A 24,969-nucleotide genomic window follows, 5' to 3' on the forward strand; every position below is an offset into this window, starting at 1 on the left:
ACCACAATGTCAGACCTGCAGTTTCCAAGACGCACATACTGAGGTCTATCTGTAAGATAGTCCACAATCCATGCCACCAGGTGTGAGTCTACTCCCATCTCAGTCAGCTTGTCCCTAAGGAGCAAAGGTTGGATGGTTTTGAAGGTGCTAGAGAAGTCCAAAAACATAATTGTTACAGCACCACTGCCTCTGTCCAGGTGGGAGAGGGATGGGTGTAGCATATAGATGATGGCATCCTCCGCTCCCACCTTCTCCTGGTATGTGAACTGCAGAGGGTCGAGGGCGTGGCGTGACGTCAGAGCAACAGGCCGGAAGTCATTCAGCTCACTAGGACATGATACCTTTGAGACTGGGGTGATGCAGGATGTTTTCCAAAGCCTCGGGACTCTCCCCTGTCCCAGGCTCAGGTTGAAGATGCGCTGTAGAGGACTCCCCAGTTCCAACGCACAGGCTTTCAGCAGTCATGGCGATACTCCATCTGTACTCCATACTGCCACAGTACTAAATGCATGGCAGGCAGATGCCACTCAGTCAGCTCCTGCATGCCAGGCCATAGAATGATTCCACAAAGTATACAGAGTTGTGGGGGCACTGTTTCTGAATTGACTCCTTAAACTGTGAGGTTAGTGATAATGGTTTTGTCCTAATTTTAACATAAACACATTATGGAATTTGTATCTACAGTAAGTCACCACTTCCCCAATACTGAAGGAGGTCCCTGAGATGATCTCAGTTGTAACTATACTCCATTTGGATTTGTGATTTAACATCAAGTGTCAAGTCATTACTAAACCTTTCCATTTTCTAAAAGTATGTACTTATTGATTGTCATTTTAATAGTTCAACCTGTACAGAATCCTTCACATACCTATTGTCTGCACCATTCCATTCAGGACCATGAAGGCTGGAGCCTGCACCATTTAGGAATCAACGATGACCCATTGCTTAGCTGTCCATAGTAGGTCAATTATTATCACATGTACATCTTTGGAGTTTCCAGAGACAAAGCCATAATGTCATGGGAAGAACAAGTACAAAAAGTACTCTATACAAAAAGTGACCAAGCTTGTGATTTAAAACCAGTTGCCGAGAGCTGTGAGACAGCAGCAATTGTCACTATGGCACTGTATCTCCCTCAGAGACAGAATGTTTAAGTACAGAATACAGACAATGTGATTCATAGAAAAGATCATTTGAACCATAATCAATTGGGCTGCCTAATAGTAAACATTAGCTCAAAGTACAAAGGTGGCGAATTTCCTAGATCAAAATGAATGAATGAGACATGCTCGCTCATCATATTACAGGAGAGTGTTTTCTGTCTCGAACTAAAGATTTGTTTCTCTTTATTATTGCTTGTTTGTTTTCTTCCAGTGCACAATGCCAAATAAATGCGTCATAGTGAGACAAAAAAGTTTGCTTTGATCTTGACTTGAAAATTAGATTTCAGAAGATGAACATGAAAGGAATGGATTGATAGATTATGGATATTAATCTGCACAGCAGAGGGCCAGTACAAATTTACAACTAATCTATGAATGTCTGATACCTTGTGGACAATAATTTTCTTTAAACCACCCTTTTGTTCAAGTTGTATTTAGACTTAAATGAGGCCAAAGGCCTAAACACTCAAGAAAGCCCTCAAAAGGCAAATCCTCCAAAAGGGAAAGGCAAACTGCCAAAACCTCTATCTCCCCCCCCAAAAAAGCTATACGCATAGTTTAAAGAAAAGAAACCACTGAAATCAAAGAGTTCAGAAAGATTTCAAAAGAAACAAAATTGAAAAACAAATTACAAATTGGTACTAAATAATGAAAAAAATCAAAACAGCAAGCGAAACACTAAAAACTGGATTTAAAAAGTAATTTTAAAAACAACCATAGCCAGTCAGACACATGACCCTCACTGAGAAAAGGTCACACAGTAACTTTACTCTTTAGCCTATCCTGCTGAATTTCTATCCCTTACCAGTATTATTACAACTAAAGGTAATACTTTAGTTTAGGTACTGCAAAAATGCATCTATTATCATTTACTCTTATGAAGAAAAGAAACTTTTCGTCTTAATTATTGAACAGGACTTTAACTTATCTGCTTAAAGCCTTCAGGAAGAAGAACTACTAGGCCTATGAAGAAGTTTCTCAAGTTCAAACATGACCGTGCTGTGGCGGCTGAGCTTGACCAGTGGTCCTTGGATATTACAGGACTAAACAACGTTGTCAAGGAACAAAATGAAATATTTCAAGCCTCATTAAACACAATCATTCAGAAGTTTTTTGGATTTAAGAGTTGACTTTAATTATTTGAAGGCCGAGCAGAATAAGCTCTCTAAATCCTTTGATGTTTTTCTGGGCTGACTGGTGCAATATGATTTAGATATCTTCTCTCTCCACTCTGAAATGGCAGTTTAACAGCTTAACCTCCATAGTGTTAGACCCAAGCATCACTTGGGCTATGAAAACAGTGCTAAATGCATTATTCCTGAATGTCACTCGGGCAACTGTATAGACGTGAAGCATAAGACCCAAGGATTACTCTGGCTGTAAAAGTGCTAACAGTATTAGTCCTGAGTGTTACCTGCATGTCTTACATAAGCATCAGGCTTAAGTGGTACCTGGGCAACGCTGTAGGCACATCTTCTCCATGTCTTATAATGGCATTTTTCAGCAGCCCAGGTGTTGCATACTCTTGACAGTGATATGAGCAGTCAATATTTAAAAAAAAAAAAAGAACACTAAGGAGGTTAATACAGAACAGAGTCAGAAGTGACAATCTTACAATCCTGTGCATCTCTTCGAACACTGAGAAGTTAACATGCTAAAGTATCTGGAGTGGAAATGGCTGCTCTGGTTCCTGTATCTTCCCAATTTCAAGCCCGAGCTTAAGCCCACAACAAGAAATATGACACAACAAGAAATCTTATTCAATACATCCACCGCCTGTAAATGTAAGGTTTTCAAGGTACTGTGATTGTCCTACAAGAAATGATGAAGGCAAATTCTGAAAGTCACAATATTCTCTTCTTTCCTAAGACGATGTTCCCAGTATTAAAGGGATTCAGGGATACCATCATTCAAACTATCCTGCCAAAGTCTGGTTAAAGCAACGTCGACTTGCAGCACCTCTTTTCAGATCCCAACCTGGCTATGAGTGTGATCGATATCTTCCTTTCCCTTGGTAACTGGCCTTTCTAACTGTTTTGTGCATTTTCCATTGTTGTTTGTTAAAAGTGTTGCCACAGATGAGATTAGAAAGGTGTTTTATTTCTTTCTTTTGAGCTCTTATAAACTTAAATAACTTGGTATGGATTTGTTTTATGTGACTGTTACTGTACTCAGTTGTGGCATGGTTGAGAGTGGAGGGATGGGAGGATCTGTGGTGTGGGTCTCATGCTGCACTTTAACTGAGTCTGACTTGGGCCGCCAGGAGCTATTTTCTTTATAATTTTCTATTGGTTAATGGAGTCTGAGTATTCAGAGATGGTTGACAACCTGCTAATGTTTGTTTGAGCTGCTCTGCATTCTTGCATTGCTACAATTTTGCTCATTGACTTTCTATTCTTTAATATGGCTTTTTATTTTTTTGTGGTATAATGATATCCTCTAATGGAATATCAGATCACTGAGTACCCCTCAGAAGAGAATACGTGTTACCAAAAATGGGCAAAGGGCTATAACATTTTCAGAAAGAAATTACCTAGGTAAATTTGTTAAAGTTTTTTATACCAGTATTTTAGCACTTTCAGATAACTTGACATTTTGTTTCAATTTTATTGATTTATATGACTCAAGTTTTACAAAAAATAAAAGGTTCTGAACAAATCAACCCTCACCCCTGAGAAAAAGAGCTAGGCCAGCAGAGTAAGACTTTATTCTAATAAAGATAAGTGAATAGATAAATTAATAAATGAATACAGATAAATTGAGTAAAAGAGGGGAGAGTACCTGTTTCCTCAATTTAAATGCTTATTCTAAAATGTTATTGATTAGATCCTGCCAGGTTTTGAAAATATTTCGTACAGATTCTTTAAGTGCAAATTTGATTTTTTTCCAGTTTCAAATAGTATAGAACATCAGTTCCCCAATGACTTAACACTAGAATTACCAGAGCCTATGAAAAAACTTGTAAATCTGTCCCACCTTATATCCGTTCTCACCTGTTCATCAGCGCCTTTTGTCCTGTAAATATGCCAATAAAGACAAGAAGCAAGCAGCCTGGTATCCCATCCTCCCACCGTCGCAGAACATGCACAATGTTCTCCCAGCTCATGCCTTGATTGATTATCTGGGAGTGAAGTGCTGGAGTTTTAGAGTGGAAATAATAGATTGTTATTTAGAACACATGCATTTCCTGTGTGTTCCGTTTCTACGATAATCTGTGTTAAACAAATTGTTAAAACAGAAACGTTTTTCATATTTTAGTAGTAAATGACAAAATGTTGGCATAAACTACATAATGTGTGACGCCTGACATTCAAAGATCAAATAAACACTTTCACAAAAGGTTTAAGGACAATACAACAGCTTCTGTGGTGTAGCAGTAAGATTGCCTGACTTGTAGTTGAGAGTTCCTGGTTCGATCCTGACTGCCTCCTATATTTGCCATTTTCAGTAGTGAGCTACTCTTATTGTTAATATTATACAGTACACAGGCTGCTTGTCTTTATTGGCACATTTGCAGGACAAAAGACGCTGACGGAGAGGTGCGAACGGATTTAAGGTGGGCCGGATCTACGGGTTTTTTCATAGGCGCTGGTAATTCTAGTGTTAAAAGAGGAGAGTTAGGATTCTTCCAGTTGACCGAGATGTCTACGTGCCAATTGTGTAGTAAAGGCAATTCTGGAAGTACACCAAACACAGCTGTTAGTGGATTAGGAGGGATTGTGACTCCAGGGACCAGTGAGGCCAGAACTTGATTGCAGTGTTCGCAGGTTGGATCTTGCCCTGGAAACATTTTGGACAATTTTAAGCGAGACAGATGTATTCGATGTATAATTTTAAGTTGAATAATTCTATGCTTTGCGCATATCGAGCTTGAGTGATTTCTGTGCATTGCTACCTTCCACTCATTTTCTAAGATGTTGAGTGAGAGATCCTTTTCAAACTGTTCTCTTGGATTTTGAAAGGGGGGGACTGTAAAATAGTTTTATATATTACGGAAATGCTGTCCTCGAGACTGAGCTATATTTTTTCCGGGATAGAGGTAGGTGAGAGATGAGGAAAATTGGGAAGGTTCTGAAAATTGGGAAACTTTTGAATTTGAAGGTAGTGAAAGAAATGTGCTGCTGGAAAGTTAAATTTGTTCATAAGATGCAAAGACGTTTTCTATGTACAGATCTCTAAGTGATTTAATCCCAAATGTTTTCCAGACATTAAAAACTGCATATATTTGAGAGGGTGGAAAAATGTGGTTCTCGTGCAGAGGTGCCACAGATAGAAGCTTCTCTGTCTTAAAATACTTCCTACATTGGTTCCATATTCTGAGTGAGTGAAGTACAATTGAGTTATTAGTATATTGGCGATAACTTACATTTATTGGGGTACAAAGCAAAGAATATAAAGAAGTACTGCAGGATTTTACTTCTATTGCGGACCAAGCCTGTGTATGTTTATCTATTTGTGTCCAAGTTTTTATAGCTCGTATATTTACTACCCAGTAATAAAATTGAAAGTTAGGTAGAGCCATACCGCCTTCTGCCTTAGGTCTTTGCAGGGTCGCCCTTTGGATACTTGGATGTTTTGAATTCCAAATAAATGAGGTTATGGTTGAGTCTAATTTCTAAAAAATGATCTATTAATGTATATTGGAATCTATACTAATAAAAGGCAAAGCCCTCACTCACTCACTCACTGACTCATCACTAATTCTCCAACTTCCCGTGTGGGTGGAAGGCTGAAATTTGGCAGGTTCATTCCTTAGAGCTTCCTTACAAAAGTTGGGCAGGTTTTATATCGAAATTCTACGCGTAATGGTCATAACTGGAAGCAGTTTTTCTCCATTTACTGTAATGGAGATGAGCTTCAATGCCGTGGGGTCGGAGTTTCGTGTGACATCATCACGCCTCCCACGTAATCACGCAGTACATAGAAAACCAGGAAGACCTCAAAAAAGCGCTGAAGAAAACATGCATTATATAATTGAGAAGGCAGCGAAACAATAAGAAGCGAGCGAGTGACATATACAACCATATTCATGAGTTCTGCTACTTCGGAAACAAAGCACGATGTAAACCTACACTTTAAATTAAGTTCATAGACAGGCTGCCGCTGGCGTTTGTAATTTAGTGCCTGCCCATATAAGGCCGTCCGTCAGCGGCAATCCAATAGCAAACTGCCACGGGTAAATATTCACGGGTGAAGGACTGTGCTTATGGAGAGGAAGATGAGATGGTCAGGGTGGTGTTTGACACAAACTCAGCGAAACTGCGAGAGAAAGTTTTAAGTGCCAGGACTAAGGTAACATTAAATACAGCCATGGACATAGCACGAGATGGCACCAGCACAGCTGGGAACCTTCGATGCATGTACACCGCGGCTCACGTGAACTGACGAGTGCACAGATAAAAGCAACAGTTCCAAAGAGCTGAACAAAACCGAATTACACAATTGAAAAGGCAGCAAAAATATGAAGCGTCTCATACATACAAGCATATTCATAAATCCAACTACTGCGGAAACAAAGCACACGTTGGAAAAAGTCAATGTCCCGCTAAAGGAAGACAGTGTAAAAAAAACCCGTGCATGCAGTGTGTCAGGTCTCAGATAAAGAAGAAGACGAGCTGTTTATTGATGCAGTAAGAAACGAATCGATGAATGAAACCTGTCATCTTTACAACGATTGACAAACACGGAATGTAACTTGAACACAACACATCCTCCAAATACGAACCTGATTGAAAGAAATAATGATAATCAAATCCTTGATGACAGCAACACTCAGTAACACTCACAAAACAAATACTGTATATTGACAGTCATGTTACGTTATTTTTAAAATGTTCCCTTTTCTTTTCTAGCTTTTTAACACACTACTTCTCCGCTGCGATACGCGGGTATATATATATATATATATATATCCCGATCTACATACTCGAATAATGGATACTTTATTCGCCATCAATGATTGTTTTGGTAAAGCCATACTCAGTGTATTCATTAGATGAACGGTAAAAAAGTAAGAGCGAGGGGAGGATGACTTATTGAGGCATGCAGGCTGTAGTGCGCGTCAACTCTATCTGAATTGCGCGATCACATTTGAAAAAATATATCTTTTCAAGTACTATTTAGTCCATATGTGTCAAACTCAAGGGCCGGAGGCCACATCCGGCCCGGCGTGTAATTATATCCGGCCCGCAAGATCATTTTATATACTGTATTATTGTTATTAATGGCCCGGGTATATGAAGCGCTGGTAACACAATAAACTACAGATCCCATAATCTCAGCGCTTCAGCTGCCTTGCTGAACACTTACGCGTTAATCAAGTGTAGCTTATGATGCTGCAAGTTATTGCGAAGCTAGCTCACACGATGCTGAAGAGAAAAGTTGATTCTGAAAATAGAGCCTTTAAAAACCGATGGGAGGCTGAGTATATGTTTACTGAACCCGTGTGTCTCATTTGTGGAGCTAATGTGGCTGTAATTACAAAATTTAATCTAAGACGGCACTATGAGACAAAACATCAGGGTAACCTGAATGCAATGCAGAAGATACAGAAAGCAGAAGAATTAAATAAGAATCTGACACTTCAGCGGACGTTTTAACCCGTGCACAATCACAAAGTGATTTCAAGTGAAGCTGCTTTTATGGGAGACACAAATGCACCAAGTGCAATTTGCCCCATTTTCCCTGTTGCCAAGTAATGTTAAACCAAGTCGTCACTACGGTGTTCCCAAATACGCACTTTGCTGATAAACTGAGCGCACTGAGTTTGCACGGCGCTTTGGTGACTTTGAAGAACAAAAAAAGTCCGTCTACATGCGGCTCGAACCTTGTGCATGTTTGGTAGCACATATCTGTGTGAGAAGCTCTTCTCAGTGATAAAGACCAACAAAACAGCACACAGGAGTCGCCTCACTGATGAGCACCTGCAATCCATCCTGAGAATCTCCACAACACAGAACCTCACAGCAAACAGAAACGAACCTGTGGCCAAAAAAAGATGCCAGGCGTCCAGCTCTAAAATGACATATGAGCAAAGACAACTGAATGATTTGATTTGTTATTGCTGAAAGGAACACATTTTATTTATATTTCTAGGTTTTGTTATGCAGCATGTTCATATTTGAATTTGTATAATTTTGACAGGATATATTTTTATGGAGAGCAAAATCTTTTGGGATATTTAAAATCTAAGTTTATTTTTTATATAAAATTACATAAGAGAAAAGAAATTTGAATGTTTGTTCTTTTAACGTTTACTTTATTTCTAACTTGTATAATTTAGACAGGATATATTTTTATGGAGAGCAAAATATTATAAGTTGTTTAAGGTTTGAGTTGATTTATTCACGAATAATATTCCTGTCTGTTTTTACCATTCCTACCAAAGATATTTCTGTCGACTAAATAAAAATTCCTTCTATTTAAAATTTAAATAGAACTTGAACAAATCGATAGTTCATAATATCCACGCAGACTTGCACGTAAGAGCGGAGTTATCCGTTTTAACAAGCAGCGTATTGCACTGATACGAAATAGCTGTGTGTGTATATAGGTAGATATGTACGTATATGTATATATGTTTATATATGTGTGTGTGTGTATGTATGTATATATATATGTATTTGTGTGTATATATGTAGATATATATATATGTATGTATATATGTGTGTGTGTATATTTATGTGTATATGTATAGATATGTATATATATATATGACAGCAACACTCATCACTCACAACAGTGACAAAATAATTACATTGACAATCATGTTACGTTATTTTCAAAATGTTTCCTTTTCTTTTCATTGCTTCTTTAACACACTACTTCTCCTCAAGCGCTGGTATTTTGCAAGTATATATACATATATATATATATATATATATATATATATATATATATATATATATATATGTATATATATATATATATATATATATATGTGTATATATATATATATATGTGTGTATATATATATATGTGTGTATGTGTATATATATATATATATATATTTATATATATATATATATATATGACAGCAACACTCATCACTCACAACAGTGACAAAACAATTATATTGACAATCATGTTATGTTATTTTTAAAATGTTTCCTTTTCTTTTTCATTGCTTCTTTAACACAGTACTTCTCCGCTGCGAAGCGCGGGTATTTTGCTATATATATATGCCAGCAACACTCATGACAACAATTACATTCTCAGTCATATTACATTATTTTTAAAATGTTTCCTTTTCTTTTTACTTTTCCGCTGCGAAGCGCGGGTATTCTGCTAGTGTTATGATATAAGAAGAGAACTTAACATTTTTTGTTTAAACACTAGCTTGCTGCATTTCAAAAATATGATTTTATTGTGATATAGAATAAATGAAGTAAATGAACCTGTAATCTTATAAATTAATAGAATTGTATCTACAGGTATATTTACATAGCAACTGCTCACATTCATATTTTTTTTAAGTTTTTCATGTTTGTTGTATATGATAATTAAGTTCCTCCCATGAACAATGTAGACAAATTACATCAGAAGTGCTTTAAAACCTAGGGCTCTTACTATGTGTCAGGAAAAAAGTCATTATTTTTCACAAAAAGAAACAGCAGCACTATATAAAGTTCAGAGAAGAGCAGTTAGACTGATTTTGGGACAAGAGACATGAAATATGGGGAAAGATTGAAGGAGTTGAACTTTTTCAGTTTATGCAAATGGAGATTAAGAGATGACATAAATGAAGTGATTAAAATTAAGAAAGGAATCATTACAGTGGATCCCAGTTGTTACTATAAAATACATTCTGCAACAAGGATACATGGACATAGTTAGAAACTTGTTAAGCACAGATTTTGCAGACATATTAGAAGGTTTTCTTCGTGCAAAATACCATAGACAGATGAAATAAACAACTTTTCTGATGTTTTTCATTTAATCACATCACATTTGGATTGTTCTATAGTTTCTGTTGCTGCTATCAAATTCATAAGTGGACAAGTGTGCTTAATAGTCTATTTCAATTACAGAACAAGGTGACACACTAACTACACTCTTAGATGTCAGCACCATGATCGTAACAGGGACAGCTTTAATATTCATTACAATGTCATGTAGCGGCTAATCAACTAGTGTCTAAGTTCACAAGGTTGATGACTCAATTTCCCATTGTGATTTCTTCAATGACCTTCTTCTTTTGCATCTTATACATACTGAACATTTCTATTTGTGAAGACCAAGAGCATCAAAAGAAGTCAGATAAAAATGTAAAACCTGCTCAATTCTATTCAGTGTCACCAGAGGCCACAGTCTATCCTAACAGTACCTCACACAAGCAAAACACGAACCCTGAATGTGCTGCCAGTCCTTTATGCGTAGAGGAACAGTTTAGAATCATCAGTCAAACTAATGTACACATCTTTGAGATTTAGAAGGAAAGCTAGAATACCCAGAGGAAAAGCCAGATAGACATTGGGGAAAAGTGGAAACTTCACAGAGACAGTGTCCGAACCCAGAATATCAACTCAAGAAGGCTGACAGGCAGAATATGGACAGTAACCAGATGTGCACTGCAAAAGTGCATATGCAAAGACCAAACAAAAAACTTTAAATGGGAGTAGTTTTGCTTTTAATTAGCAAAACATCTGCCAATGGAGTAAGCAAAATTTACTTGACAAGATTTCTTAAAGTATACAAAATAATTGTAAATACAAGTTTTTTGATAAGTCAGCAATTCTTACAATAAGGAGAACAAGATTTAATGTAATGATATAAATAATTTTCCATCCATCCATTTTCTAACCCACTGAATCCGAATACAGGGTCACGGGGGTCTGCTGGAGCCAATCCCAGCCAACACAGGGCAGGAACCAATCCTGGGCAGGGTGCCAACCCACCGCAGGACACACACAAACACACACTAGGGCCAATTTAGAATCGCCAATCCACCTAACCTGCATGTCTTTGGACTGTGGGAGGAAACCGAGTGCCGGAGGAAACCCACGCAGACACGGGGAGAACATGCAAACTCCACGCAGGGAGGACCCGGGAAGTGAACCCGGGTCTCCTAACTGCGAGGCAGCAGCGCTACCACTGCGCCACCGTGCCGCCCTAAATAATTTTCACTTGCTTAATTTAAATTTTTTGCAGTGCATGGGATTTGAATAATTTACCATCAAAGCTAAAAAAGAAATCAAGTTGCAGATCTTAAACAAGATAAAGTTACTTGAAATTGTAACTGGTGATCTGAACTAAAAACATTCTAAACATTTTAAAAATTTGTTTGGCAAAAGAAAGTGGAATTAATGGCTCACCTTTGTAAAGAGACATATCTTCTTGTTATCAAGGATTGGCATTGCATCTTTGACTTGAGCTTCATTATTCATTCTATAAAAATGGTGAAATATAAATGAGTAGAATAAGAAATGGCATATTAAAAAAGGTTTACTTTTAAAAAGGGGAGAGAAAAAAGCCAGAAAGTTTTTGTGTAAAATTGTACCTGATCATGAAGCCACTGTCCGGGTTTACAAGTCCAAGGAACTTGCTGACCTGTACAAAAAAAAAGTGTTGTATTTTGACTGACATAAAATTAAATTTTATATTAACAAATATAGGAACAGAAAGAAAAAGAGCAAAATATAAAAAAAAGTAGAACAGTATCATAAATAGTACTTTTCTTATTTTTGTTGTAAATGCACCAACAGAAAATGGCAAAAAGAGTTGAACAGACCTCAAAGTAAATGATAACCTGACAAGCGCTTCACTGGTCAGCCTCCGAAACAGGCAACACCCCAGGTAGCCTGAAATGGGACACTAACTTTTAAAGTTTAAAAATAATTTTAAACATCTAAAGAACACAAAAATGCTCTCACAGGAGAGCAAATTGTAAAACCTCTGGCTTAAACGACAAGGCCAACAAAGAATTTTTATACTGTAAATAAAGAATTTATTCACAAAATTCAGAAAAGAGAACAATAAAGAAAAAAATCTAAATAAGGGCAAAAAGGACTTGACTAAAATGGCAATCCAAGGCAAACAAGTCCAAAGACAAAGGTGCTGATCCATTGACTAATCTGTAAGCAAGCCTCAAGGATATGAACTTAATGTGCGCTGCTACAAAAATCACAAGGGTACAGTGATCTGAAAGTAGGAGCAACTTGTGCCCGTCTTGGCTTGTTGAACACCAGATGTGCTGTTGTACTTTAAATCATCTGTAATGGCTCATAGCAAATGCAGGTACTCCTGCCAGCAAAGAGTTACAAAAGTCCAGAGGAGATGAGACAAATGCATGAACAAGGAGCTGTGCTGCACACTTTGACACATATGGTCTGATCTTGCAGATATTGTACTGTTTAACTCTATAAGAACGAGAGGTAGTAGCAGTTTGGTCAGTGAATAATAGCTGGTCATTGAGAATCTTCCCAAGGTGGTGTACTGAAAATCCATGAAACTGTATGATAAGTCCAAGAGAGGTGGTGTACAAGTAAAAGAGGAGAGGACCCAGCACTGATCCTTTGAGCACTCTCGTGATTTTCGTACTATACCAAACATTCCCTATGATATTGTTCATCTGGTACTGCAGGTTTGCTTTGTCAAGTGCTTTTTCCAAGATGCTGCAGTATAAAGTACACATTGACAGATTATAATGTTGCACTTATATCAAGGAACTCTTTATTTCCCTCTTATTTAAAGACAGTTTTGTTTAGTATGGCCTATGCAATGAAACTGGCATTGTTTACTTACTGATAGAATATCCATCCATCCATTTTCCAACCCGCTGAATCCAAACACAGGGTCACGGGGGTCTGCTGGAGCCAATCCCAGCCAACATACGGCACAAGGCAGGAACCAATCCTGGGCAGGGTGCCAACCCACCGCAGGACACACACAAACACACCAAGCAGACACTAGGGCCAATTCAGAATCACCAATTCACCTAACCCGCATGTCTTTGGACTGTGGGAGGAAACCGGAGCGCCCGGAGGAAACCCACACAGACACGGGGAGAACATGCAAACTCCATGCAGGGAGGACCCGGGAAGCGAATCCAGGTCTCCTAACTGCAAGGCAGCAGTGCTACCACTGCGCCACCGTGCCGCCCACTACTGATAGAATATGGCTGACTAAAAACAACTGGAATTTAGACTTAAAACCGCCATGTATATATATATATATATATATTGTAACTCATGTCCCGGCCAATTCACCATCCTTGATGGCAGCAGTGGAGGTCCATCAAAACAGTAGCTCCTCTCCTCCATATTCCTACCTCGTAATGCCAGCTGCCATGTGCTAATGCTCTCTTAGCTGTGGGTTGGCTCTCTGTTAACAAGTAAACCAATTGCAAAGAAACATAGCTACCCTTCACAAAACCCCACCTAAACAGTATTTCAATGGGAAACAAACATACTCTTAACAGGTCTTTTGTGGGATCAACTGCGGCTTTGCTCTTTTACTGTGTAACATGCTTCTTGCACGTTATTTACAACATTTAAATGACCAAGCCCCAGCCAGCCAATTGCTCACTCTTCTGTCCTCTCTTCCCCAAACCACGTCTCCCCCAGCCGCTGTTTCCGAGCTAGAAGACTTTATGTTCTTCTAAGCTGAAAGGTGGAGCCAGAGTGTATCATTTGTTAGTTGCTACCTGTGCAGTTATATGCCGAAGAGAAACTACTTATGAATTAACTGTTATTTCTGTAACTGCCTGTTAAATAAAGTTAATATTCCATGGAAAACCCTGCCTCCTATGCAACTCTACAAGCCAAGCTTGACAATATATAATGTGTATATGTGGGTGATCCAGGTGTGCTGTCCATTGATGTCATTATGGAACCCTAAGTACTCCTGGGTCAGGCCTTAAAAGTGGCTCCAACACAGAGTCAGGAGTGGATCAGAGACAAGAGCTCGTCTGACAAAGAGGAAGAGGAGGCTATTGAGTAGAAAATCTAGTAAAGAGAAGACAATGAAAGACATCTTTGAGACAAACATAAGCTAACTAAGGTGTCATCAAACACCGCTGGATAGTCAGGGTCACAAGAGGCATGGCTTGTGGTGTGTTCCCTTGTGTATTACACTCTTCTCCACCTTCTATTACACCCTATTGTATATAACTAAAATTCATTTCATAAATTCTTTATATAAATGGATTCTGGTCTTGCTAAGTCATGGAAAGTCAACATAATGGAAGAAATGGAATGTGTTTCTCCCTGAGCTGCAGGGCAACAACAACTTTCTTTTGCCGCTCCAGTTTTTGTTTCCAAAGGATTACTTGGTAGTTGGGCAGAAGATTCCGTTGGGGTCATCTGGGGCTGTCTGTCTGCCAGAAGGTCTGTCTGACCTGAAAGCACTTCCAGGCTATGTTCCCAGTGTGCCAGACATACTTCAGGATTCAACTTAAAAAAAAGCTTCAGTGATTGGACTAAGTAAGTTCAGAGTTGGGAGGATAGTAGTGGCAAGAGCTTACTTTGTGTGAGGAAGGGGAGAAGGGAAAGGTAAATATGTAGGGTGCATGGAAGAAGGTGTTCTGGTGGAATTAATTTCTCAGATAAAAGAAATTATTCTTAGCTGCTTTTAATCTTGGCCAAGCATTGGCTGAAACAGCTCTTTACACCACAATATACAGTATATAGTACATATTTCATAATGTTTCTCTGTTTATATTTCATCATTATCTTGCATCATCTTTGTATGCTATTCTTGTAATTATTGCATAGAACATTGGGTTCCTAAGTAGAAATGCACTTAATAAGAATAAGCTGAACTGAAGTAAATCTCATGAATAACCTTGGACTGATGATCATTGTAGACACTGACCTTTAACTTTCATACTGTATATGCTGCAACTGGTCAGGCAGTGCTTTTGTTTTCTGTAGCTGGTTCAAGTTCAGAGAAAACACACTTTCAGATATGCAGGATCAACTGCAGAAGGCTGCAGGCCGTTGTGCAAAGTCGCATGGGTCACGCTATGCTTCACACTAGTGGCAACATATAAAGTTGGCGGAGTTTTCTATCTACTAGACTAATGGAGATGCCAGAGCATTTTTTTTCAAATGAATAAAGTTTATTGCTTTTTGCAGGACACATTTAAATATTTTTCATTCAAGTTCAAGAATAAAGTGTTTCTAAAAGGACTTTGCTGATTATTATCTTTGTAATTCCGGACTCAAAAGACAACAATATATATAAAAAAAATAGTTTTAGAAATAAGTAGCTATTATGAGTTTTCTGATGAGATGAGATTACTGACCAGAATTCTAACCAAGTGCAGATACAGAAAAACAAAGTGTGAATTAAGAACTCATTTAATTGCAAGAATCGGCCTACACAACACAAGCAGCACAGTATAATCCTTCTATAGGACCAGCACTGAGCTGCTCTACTCTTTTCTCATTTAATGGCTTTGTGATGCGCTTTGTATCAACCAGTGGTGCAAAAGGCCTATTAAGTCACAATTGGTTGATTTGTTTCATCTGGAAAAAAATGTATATAATGGTGTTTTCTTACCTCTTCTTTGGCTTGTAGCCATTCATGCTTCTCTTTTTCCTTTTCTGACATTTTCTTGCCTTTGTTGGTGTCAGCGGTTCCGCTTATAAGGTCATGTGTTGACCTAGTTGAGTTTCTTAAACATGAATGGTAGTTAGCATACGAAATGTGGTTTTAACTTGCTCAAAAATATCACAAAAGCAATGCAAAATAGTTTTTTTTATGTTTTTTCCTGTTGTAATAGCATTCTTATACCAAAGCTGTCATTGAAAAGCCCATTTTGATTAAAGTGGATTGCTGATCAAACTTACACTCAAAAATAAACAAATCTGTTCTTTATTTCCTTTTTTATATTCACTTGAAAAAAACTCATATTTGCATGCATACACTGTTCATTACCTACAACCCATCTTCAAAGCTACATTATTCTTCAACCCTATAATTTATGCTGTTGAATATTAATTACCTAAATGATACATTAAACCTATATTTTCTTTTCATAGTTATATTGAGGAATTGATTGTTTTTGATTTTTTTTTTGCAGGGTTATGAGATGCAGACGCTGGCATGTAGAATAGCATTACTGAGTACAGTGCTGTCTCAACGTGTCAGACCGAGACTTGCATAAAAGCTGGTGGTCTGTGGAGGCAGGCAGTATATTTTATTTAGTGTAACATGAGATGTGAATTTATTTTTCGGTGGAAGGGTGCGCTTTGTGTAATTTGGCCTGGGTGGCCAGATATCCCCCCACCCACCCTAAAGAAGGCTGAATAGCCCTCTTGTAAAGATGACCACAAAGGATTAAGTGTGTATAATAATTGTTTTCTGTAACATACTGTATGGCAAAACTAGTAATAGTTAAAATCTGCAAAATTCTGAAACAAATATGAATGTCACTATTATAGCATAAAACATACTGTTTCAAACTTTTATACCATTTCTGTCTTTCCCAGTATCATCAGCATTATTAGATTAGATAATCCAACTAGCCCAGCCTCCATTTTGGAGCCGGTCCCAAGCCCAGATAAATAAGGGCAGGTTGGAGTGAGGAATGACATCAAAACATAAAAAATCATGCTAAAACCTATACATGATTAGTACTTGAGAAACCCAGTCAAAAATAGTGTCCTTATATAAAATGAGAGTAGCCAAGGAAGAAGAAGAAGAAGCCTCATATACAAAAACAAGAATTTTGCTTCTACATTGACCATAAAATGGGGGACCAACTCTTCGACCTTTGCATAGACAGTAGTTTGCCTAACATATCAACCAGTGGCTTTCAGTTTGTTAAAGGATTTTGATTGTGTACATTTTCACATTTTATAGGGAGTGTAACATGAATATGGGCCTACAAAGGACTGCTGCTGTGTACAGTACAGAGTTGGCATTAAGTGAATCAGTTGAAATTAGGTAGTTATAGAACTCTGTCCAGGGTGCATCTCTTCTTTGAGATTTGACAGCTTAACAAGGCTTAAATGAGGCTGAATGAGTGTCCAATTTAATGACCTAAGAGCTACAGTACCTCTTCTATTGTATGCATGCTGTGTTTCTATGCTCATCTAACTATGCTATCTACAGGAAATTGAGGAGATGATTCACATCCAAGCACAAAGAAAAAGAATCTGCACCTCCTTATCTGAGCTCATGAAAACTCTAGCTTTCTCTTTGCACAAAAGGGAGGAGCAGCATACCCAAGTGAGGTTCAAGTACCTTAAGTGAGGATTGAAATGACAGTGAGACTGAACAGCATCTTGGCGTATTAGGGGTAGTACTGTATATTGGGCATTGCACTGGGCAGTACTGGCAAAATGGAAGCAAAGTCATGGAATGAGACTCTTGCATTATTGTTCAGCTTACTTTCCAATAGTCATTTACGGCTTCTTGGAAAAGTTACTAGAAGAATAAGATCAAAGGCACATGTTGCCTAAATGAGGTTCACAGGCTCCACCTTTACAAAATGCAGTAGAGCTGCTATCTGCTAGGACCTTCAAATTGAGCTTCTGGTTTGTACATTTACCGATGATGTTCCAGGTATCTCTTATAGAACATGGTCTGCACAAAACTAATGGAGGCAAATCCAGGAGTGCATAGAGGGCTATTCCTGTGGAAAGGAAAGTCTGGCCTAATCAGCTCAACTTGTTGCCACAGTGATCATCAAAAGAAGAAGTACATGGAGAATTTTCAAAATAGGAAGAGTACTTATTCTAATACTGTACATTACCTTTGAAAATCCATATCTTCACTTAGGTTTACTGTGTCTTCACTGCTACAGTCTGACTCATTATCACTGAAGTCAAAGGTGGAATCAGCAAGCTACGGAACAAAAAATAAATATGTTAACAAACAAGCAAGCTTAGGCAGACAGACTGCTTTTTCATACCACTGTCACCGGGAGTCAGATTCTATCTTGACTGCATCAGGTGGAAGACAGAAGCTGACCCTGAACAGGACACGTACCTGCTACGAGGCATAACCACATACTCACACAGAATGAAGTGCTTTGGATACTTGTGTTTTCAATTTGAATAAAAACTTTATCTAGAGATCCAAGAGTTAAGAAGAACAAGCAGCTCCACTCAAACAGTGATCAGGCTGGAAACTGGACTCAGATTCATGATGAAAGCAGAAAAACTGGCCACTGTTGTTTTTAGATATTGTGTTAGGAATGTAGCCACTATGGGAGGCTTCTGCAACCTAAATAACACTAATAAACTAAAATAGCATCTGTGTTATTAAAATACCATACAGGGATGGATGCACCAACACAAAGTAGAAATAAACAGAATAAACTAGCTAATCTGAAGCCCCTATGGACCCAGCTAGATAGGTTTAACAACCTTCTATCAGGTGGAGGGACTCACCCACTTGTCCACAAGAGTACCACATTAAAGTGCTATTTTTCTTATCTTCTTTTTCTCCCTTACTCTTCCGCCGCACATGTTAGCCTTTCAGAAGGGCAGCATTGATGCTTCTTAGTGACCCCACTGTGTCGCCACCATTGGGCTCATGTTCTTTATAAGAAGAAGGTTAAGTGTTGCTCCCTAGAGTACTGAAGAAGCATTTCATGATTTATCCAGGCCCCAGTGCTCCCAATCACATACTGTGACAACCTGTCATTGCTTATAGTATGTCGTTCTCTCTCTCTCCTTAAGGTCTGATGCAGGACTTAGGTCTGCCTGTGTGCCATCATGTTGCTGTTTTTGTATTTGGCAACCTATTCCAAGTGAGGCGAACCTTGTGAAGATAAATTATGATATCGGAAATTCAAGATTTCCAAAGATAAAGTTAATTCTCCAGTAATGGATTTTTTTCTAAAGGCAGATCACCTTGAACCATTCATTCATGAATACATTTTCAATATCCACTTTTGTTTTAATCGTATTGCAGAGGCCTATACCAGCAACAGTAACTGCAAGCCAGAAAACAAAACTAAATAGGAAGGCAATCTGTAGAATGACACACACCCATATTTTCTCACACTGGGCACATTTAGTAGTCTTAAATCCTGTCTTAGGACTATGAAGGAAGGTCTACTGGTATGGAAACCTGTGAAACCTACAAAGTCTGATCAATTTAATGAATTTAATGCAGATTTATAAATTGTGTACTACTGTGCCAATCCACAGAAAACCAGATTACTCTATAATGAAAGAGCATCAAATTTCTATCCATCTATTCATTCATCCATCCTGCCATTAACCTACCCATTTTCTGAAGCCACTCTTTCAAGGACAGGGTTATAAAAAGTCACAGGCTATCCCAACAGCATCTGGCATAAGGCAGGAACTGGCCCTGAATAAGATACCAGTCCCTCACATGACAATTCCTGCACACCAACATGCACTCTCTCATGCTCACCAAATAGTCTAGCATGCACTCACTGTGTGTTTGGTTTGAGGCAGAACACTAAGGTGCTTTGAAAACAAACAACACTGCCAGCTACCAGACCTGGAATCGACAAATGACTAACTTTGGAACTTTGAAGCACTAGTGCTAAAGCACACACTTTCATTTGTAGAAGTCTCTAGAAAATATATTTTACACAACAATATCCCATAAGGCTGGTATAAAGTTCTTTTTAGATATTTCCATTAATCTCTCTACTGGAAGTTTAACCATCCTCCCTAAGGCATGCACCACAAGACATTTTTAATGTTATAAAATATTTTGGGTTTACATAATGATAGACTTGAAAGTGTCTCAATCATTTAGGGACTAAAAAGAGACCCTATCTCTGCATGTGTTGTGTTGAGTTTCATGTTTGAAAATATTCTGTGGGTGTTTACAGAATCAGCATCACTGACTAATAAACAGACACAACATCAAGTCACTTACTACATCAGCTGGAGGAAATTCTTTCTCTAGCCAGACTTTTTCAGGCCATCTGGGTTTCTTCTTTTGTTTCTTTTGGTTTCAAAGATGCACACTACCGTGGAGATGTTATTTAATAATGGACTTGCATTTTTCTGAATGAGTGTCAGATGTTGTAACAAGGGCTGTTAACATGGCCTCTGGTGACTCATTCTGATTCACACACTGTATAATTACTGTCACAGGGTTAGATAACGACAAATTACACAGGTGTTGAAAAGTCAACCAATGTTCTCTTTGTCTATTTTAATAACGGAAGTTTAGTCATCTGTTAATACAGACAGTCCCCATCTCTAGAAGCAGAAGGCTTCTGCCTGGCTTTTATTACTTTTACTCTTTGTGAAAACAGTATTTTAATGATCAGTTTATGAAGTAACACAGCAGCTCATGCCTTCCGTGTCGCATCTTATTTCCAAGGTCAAATTTACCCTGTTGAGCTTCCTCCGTCTTTTTTTTTTATAGCTTGGCAGGTTTCAAGCAAGGGTTCGTTTGATGAATGCTAGCACATCCTAGTAGGGTAGCTTTGATTTGGTTTGCACATTATGTAAGCAACAGGAAAAAAACAGCATTCAATTACTTTCATTCTTTGAATGTTCAAAAGGATGAAAATACTAACATAGTGACAAATATTGTTTACCTTTTCATGTGGCCTCCCAAGCTGTTCTTCCACAGAGATATTTTTGATGTTAAATATATCTGCAAAAACAGAATTACAAATCAGCCTGCAGTAGTAGTTCTAGTCAAAGTAGGCAGTTTTAGGTAAAGGATTCTCAGGGAACAGGGACACAATGATAGTCACGCATGGAAATTCACTCCTGCACTTGGCTCACTTGTTAGGGATTGCGCTGTCATAAGTACATCTCCGCTATCTACAGGCCAATGTACTGTATATGAGATTCACTTTCATTCATAAAGTATATTGTAAAGTGTTTTTCACTGAGTACGGGCTCAGAGCACTTGCCCATGTCTACATCTGTAAAAGAATAAATTAAATTACTAAATCTTGCAATATTTGCATACATACTGTATATGAACATGTTAAGTTAAATGAGTGGTAAGGAAGAAATCACTGTGATTAACATAAATAAATCAGAACAATGTGAAATCACATCTACTTTAGATAGATAGATAGATAGATAGATAGATAGATAGATAGATAGATAGATAGATAGATACTTTACAGTATTTGGTTAATTTGCTAAGAATATTTAAAACTGACAATAAAACTGTGCTGTTGTAATAGACAGAAAAATCTCCAATTGTTCCAAATATATCCATATATTCATTAATGAACCTCCTAATCCAACTCAGCCAGAGAGAACATTCAGAAACTCAAACACAGTGGGGCTAATTAGCATTGCCAGTTAGGGTAACATACCGTACATACTTGCGTATAATTCGGGTCTTGAAACCTGAAAAATCGATCAAAAAAATCAGACCCCGACTTATATGCCCGTTCAAAAATACGACACTTCATTTTTTTTTCTTTTTTTACATCTCCTTGCTTTCTCCAATCTCACACCAGTTTTTCAAACACATCAAATTTTGTTGCAGCAGTGCAGTTACCAGTTTCTTTTGCCACTTCAACGACTTTTAATTTTAAACTAGCTTCATATTTCCTTCTTTGAGATCCAGAGAAAAATGTCACACAAACAGAATGTGCACTCCTCACAGACAGTGACCGTTGGCCTCTGCAGCTGTGAGACAGCAGCAATAACCACTCTTCTAAGTGTATTTATGTTAATCTAGTAATGTTTGAGTTATGATATGTATGACTACAATATCTGACCTGCTTCTTGGTAGAATTTTGTTTATTAACATAATGTGATATGGATGAAATTGGGCTAACTTCATTTAAGAATATTCCTCTATCCTCCTTGGCATTAACCCCAAGGATCTCTGGGCTTGAAATTCTATGTAAATCCGGTGAAGCCCGAGTGTCTCTCAGGTTAAACGGTATTGTTTTCATGCACAAACTTAAGCCAGAATAACTCTCTGCTGCAAATCTAGAGTATCAAATAACATGAGGCTGCAATAAATTCATGAATATTTAAGTGTGTTTTGTCACTGTATGGTAGCTTATCAATGTTTATGAGTGGGGCATGTAAAGACAATATTTGAACAAATTGAAACTGAACAATTACTTGTATCAAGTGATAATGGTGACAATGTGAATTGGTGGACAGACGTGGACACAGACAGTATAATTGATATATACGGCACTGTATGGCCGAACTACCATGATATGTGTGGTGAATTCAGTCACATGAAGCTTCAGTGTGGCAAAACAGTAAAATAATTGTGATCAAATAGAAGGACAAGAAAGATGTTAGTCTCCTAAGCACTGTTCACAATGCAGCAACTGTAAATGTTCATATCAGGAGAAATGTGGAAGTCACTAAGCTCTTGCTCTGTGGTAGCATACAATAACACAACGGTCATGTCCATATTGCAGATCAGACGCTGACATTCTCTCATATGCAAGTGAAAGAAATAAAATTTTAAGAAAATTGCACAAAGAAACACACTTCCTCTCTCCCAAATATTGACATGAGGCTGTGCATTGGTGACTGTTTCAAAACATACTACACAAATCATGCATACTAAATCTGCATCAGTACAGTTGTCAACACTAGATACACCTTTTCTTTTCTATTTATATTGGCATTTTGATATTACCATTTTTCTGTTAGACATATTATAATTTTTTCTTGTGAAAAAATTCAACATTTTTGGCTTCCAGGGGTAAACATAACGCTAAGGAGGCTGCACCATACCATGAGCAAATTTAAGGTTTGTATTAGAACCAAGGCCAGGTTTTAAAATTTAACTTTAGAAAAAGCCTTGAACATACAGTTAAAAAGAGGTGTCTGAGGCCAAAACAACAACCACAACATTTATTTATATAGCACATTTTCATACAAATAATGTAGCTCAAAGTGCTTAGAAAGTAGTTTTTGGCAATTGTTGTGAGGTGTTTTAATTTTCCAAAGCAGGCATCATTTTCAGAAGTGCACCGTAAGACTGGTCACATTCTTTGCTTTATGAAGGATGCACAAGAAACATAGTACAGCTATTCTCATGCTGTCAGGAATACATTGATAATTAATTCCTAATATTTAAATGCTCAAAATAAGTGTTGTGCTAAAGAGAAACAGATTAAGGTAGTTTGAGCATGCAGAGTGAAAGTCATAAAATAATAGGGTGTAAAAGTGAACCAAAATGGAGGTGGAGGGAATAAGGCCAAGAAGGAGACCAAAGAAGATGTATTTGGAAGTAGTGTATGATTGTATGAAAAAAACTGGTGTCACCCCAAAAGATGGCTGAGAAGAGTGTACCTAAAACATTTAGGGGACAACTGGCTAAACAGGATAAAACCAGCAAATGGAAAATGAAAATGAAAAATACCTAGAAGGGGCATCAGTCCACCACATGTTATATTTACAAACACACTCACAATGGGAGTATTTAGCATTAACTAATGAAAATAACTTAAGCCTTTGGGATGTGGAGGAAAACTTGAGCACCCAGAGAAAAACACCACACAGACACAAAGAGAATGTGGCAACTCCACACAGATGGCGACAGAGCTAGCACTACACCACAAGACTCTGGTGGCTATGAGGTAGCAGCATTAACCAATGTGCCCACTATAAGATAGATAGATAGATAGATAGATAGATAGATAGATAGATAGATAGATAGATAGATAGATAGATAGATAGATAGATAGATAGATAGATACTCACGTATAAGTCAGGTCTTGAAACCCATAAAATCAATCATAAAATCAGACCCCGACTTATACAGCCATTCAAAAATGCGACACTTAATTTTTTTTTTTTACATCTTCTTGCTTCCTTCTCCTCCAATCTTGCATCAGATTCTCAGGCAAATCGAATGTTGTTGCAGAAGCACAGTTTCCAATTTCTTTGGCTACTTCAATGACGTTTAATTTAAAACCAGCTTCATATTTTTGTCTAAGTGAACACTCCATCATAGATAAGGGATTCTCTTACAATTAAGGTGTATGAGGGCGTGAGATACAAAAAACACAAATCAGGGCAAACGGCACTTTGGAATAGTTTGGGTATTACCGTGTGGTTATGTAGGCACAATACATAGAAAAAAAGACAGTGTACTCTCTGATTACTCTCTCAGGTGGACGTTAGCATATTATAATGTCTTGAACCAATAGCGTGCATCTTCCACATTCGACTTATATGACCGACATTATAATATACCAGAAATTATACATTAAAATCAAGTACCGACTTATCTGCGGGAGAACGTATCCGCGAGTATATACAATAGATAGATAAATCTATAGATATACAGTACATACTATTATGTTCATCTCATAATGTATGACTTAGTACATGGAATACTACATTTTCTGATCAGCTACTAAACCATGGATAAGAAGATGACAATGATGTTATTTAGTGATGTCATTCCATTGTATTTTTGTATCTTTGTCTTTTATAATTATCCCCATGGAAGTTACCATATGGATACTTAAGATGCTAAGTCTTGTGGGTCATGTGATGTACACGTTGCATGGTGCATAACTTTGTGATGGTCACGCTACAAATGATAGCCATTTGCAGGGGATAGCATTAGACATTGAACCACTTAAGGGATAATCTTTGAGAGACCTGAACTCTTATACACAGTTCATACAGGTAAAAGATTCTAGATATGCCTTAAGTTTTCTTTTGCTGGCAACTTTTGTTTTGATCTTGAACTCTGATGAACAAGCATATGACTTATTTGTTTTGACCTTAATTAATGTCTTCAACCATTTTTTTGAAAAACGCTTAAAGAAATGCCTCATTTGATCTCTGCCACTTGTCATTAACAAATTCTCTGTTAAGACACATTTCATATCCTGTTTTACCATGGCAACTGCATATCTGACAATTTGAGCAGAGATAGGTTATACTACTTGCTT

The 24,969-nt window shown here is 37.7% G+C and overlaps 1 protein-coding gene across 1 annotated transcript in view; it reads right to left on the reverse strand.

Annotated features, from left to right (window-relative positions):
- Positions 1–24,969, reverse strand: part of LOC120533626 — an 86,953-nt gene that overhangs the window by 11,929 nt on the left and 50,055 nt on the right. The window contains exons 3-7 of the mRNA XM_039760539.1: positions 20,653–20,711; positions 17,866–17,957; positions 15,666–15,780; positions 11,662–11,711; positions 11,477–11,549 (exon numbers count right to left, since the gene is read on the reverse strand). Of these exons, the coding sequence (XP_039616473.1) occupies positions 11,477–11,549; positions 11,662–11,711; positions 15,666–15,780; positions 17,866–17,957; positions 20,653–20,711 (389 nt within the window). The remainder of the gene's footprint in view (positions 1–11,476; positions 11,550–11,661; positions 11,712–15,665; positions 15,781–17,865; positions 17,958–20,652; positions 20,712–24,969) is intronic.

The sequence above is a fragment of the Polypterus senegalus genome, chromosome 8 (genome assembly GCF_016835505.1).
Source record: "Polypterus senegalus isolate Bchr_013 chromosome 8, ASM1683550v1, whole genome shotgun sequence".
Lineage (NCBI taxonomy): Eukaryota > Metazoa > Chordata > Cladistia > Polypteriformes > Polypteridae > Polypterus > Polypterus senegalus.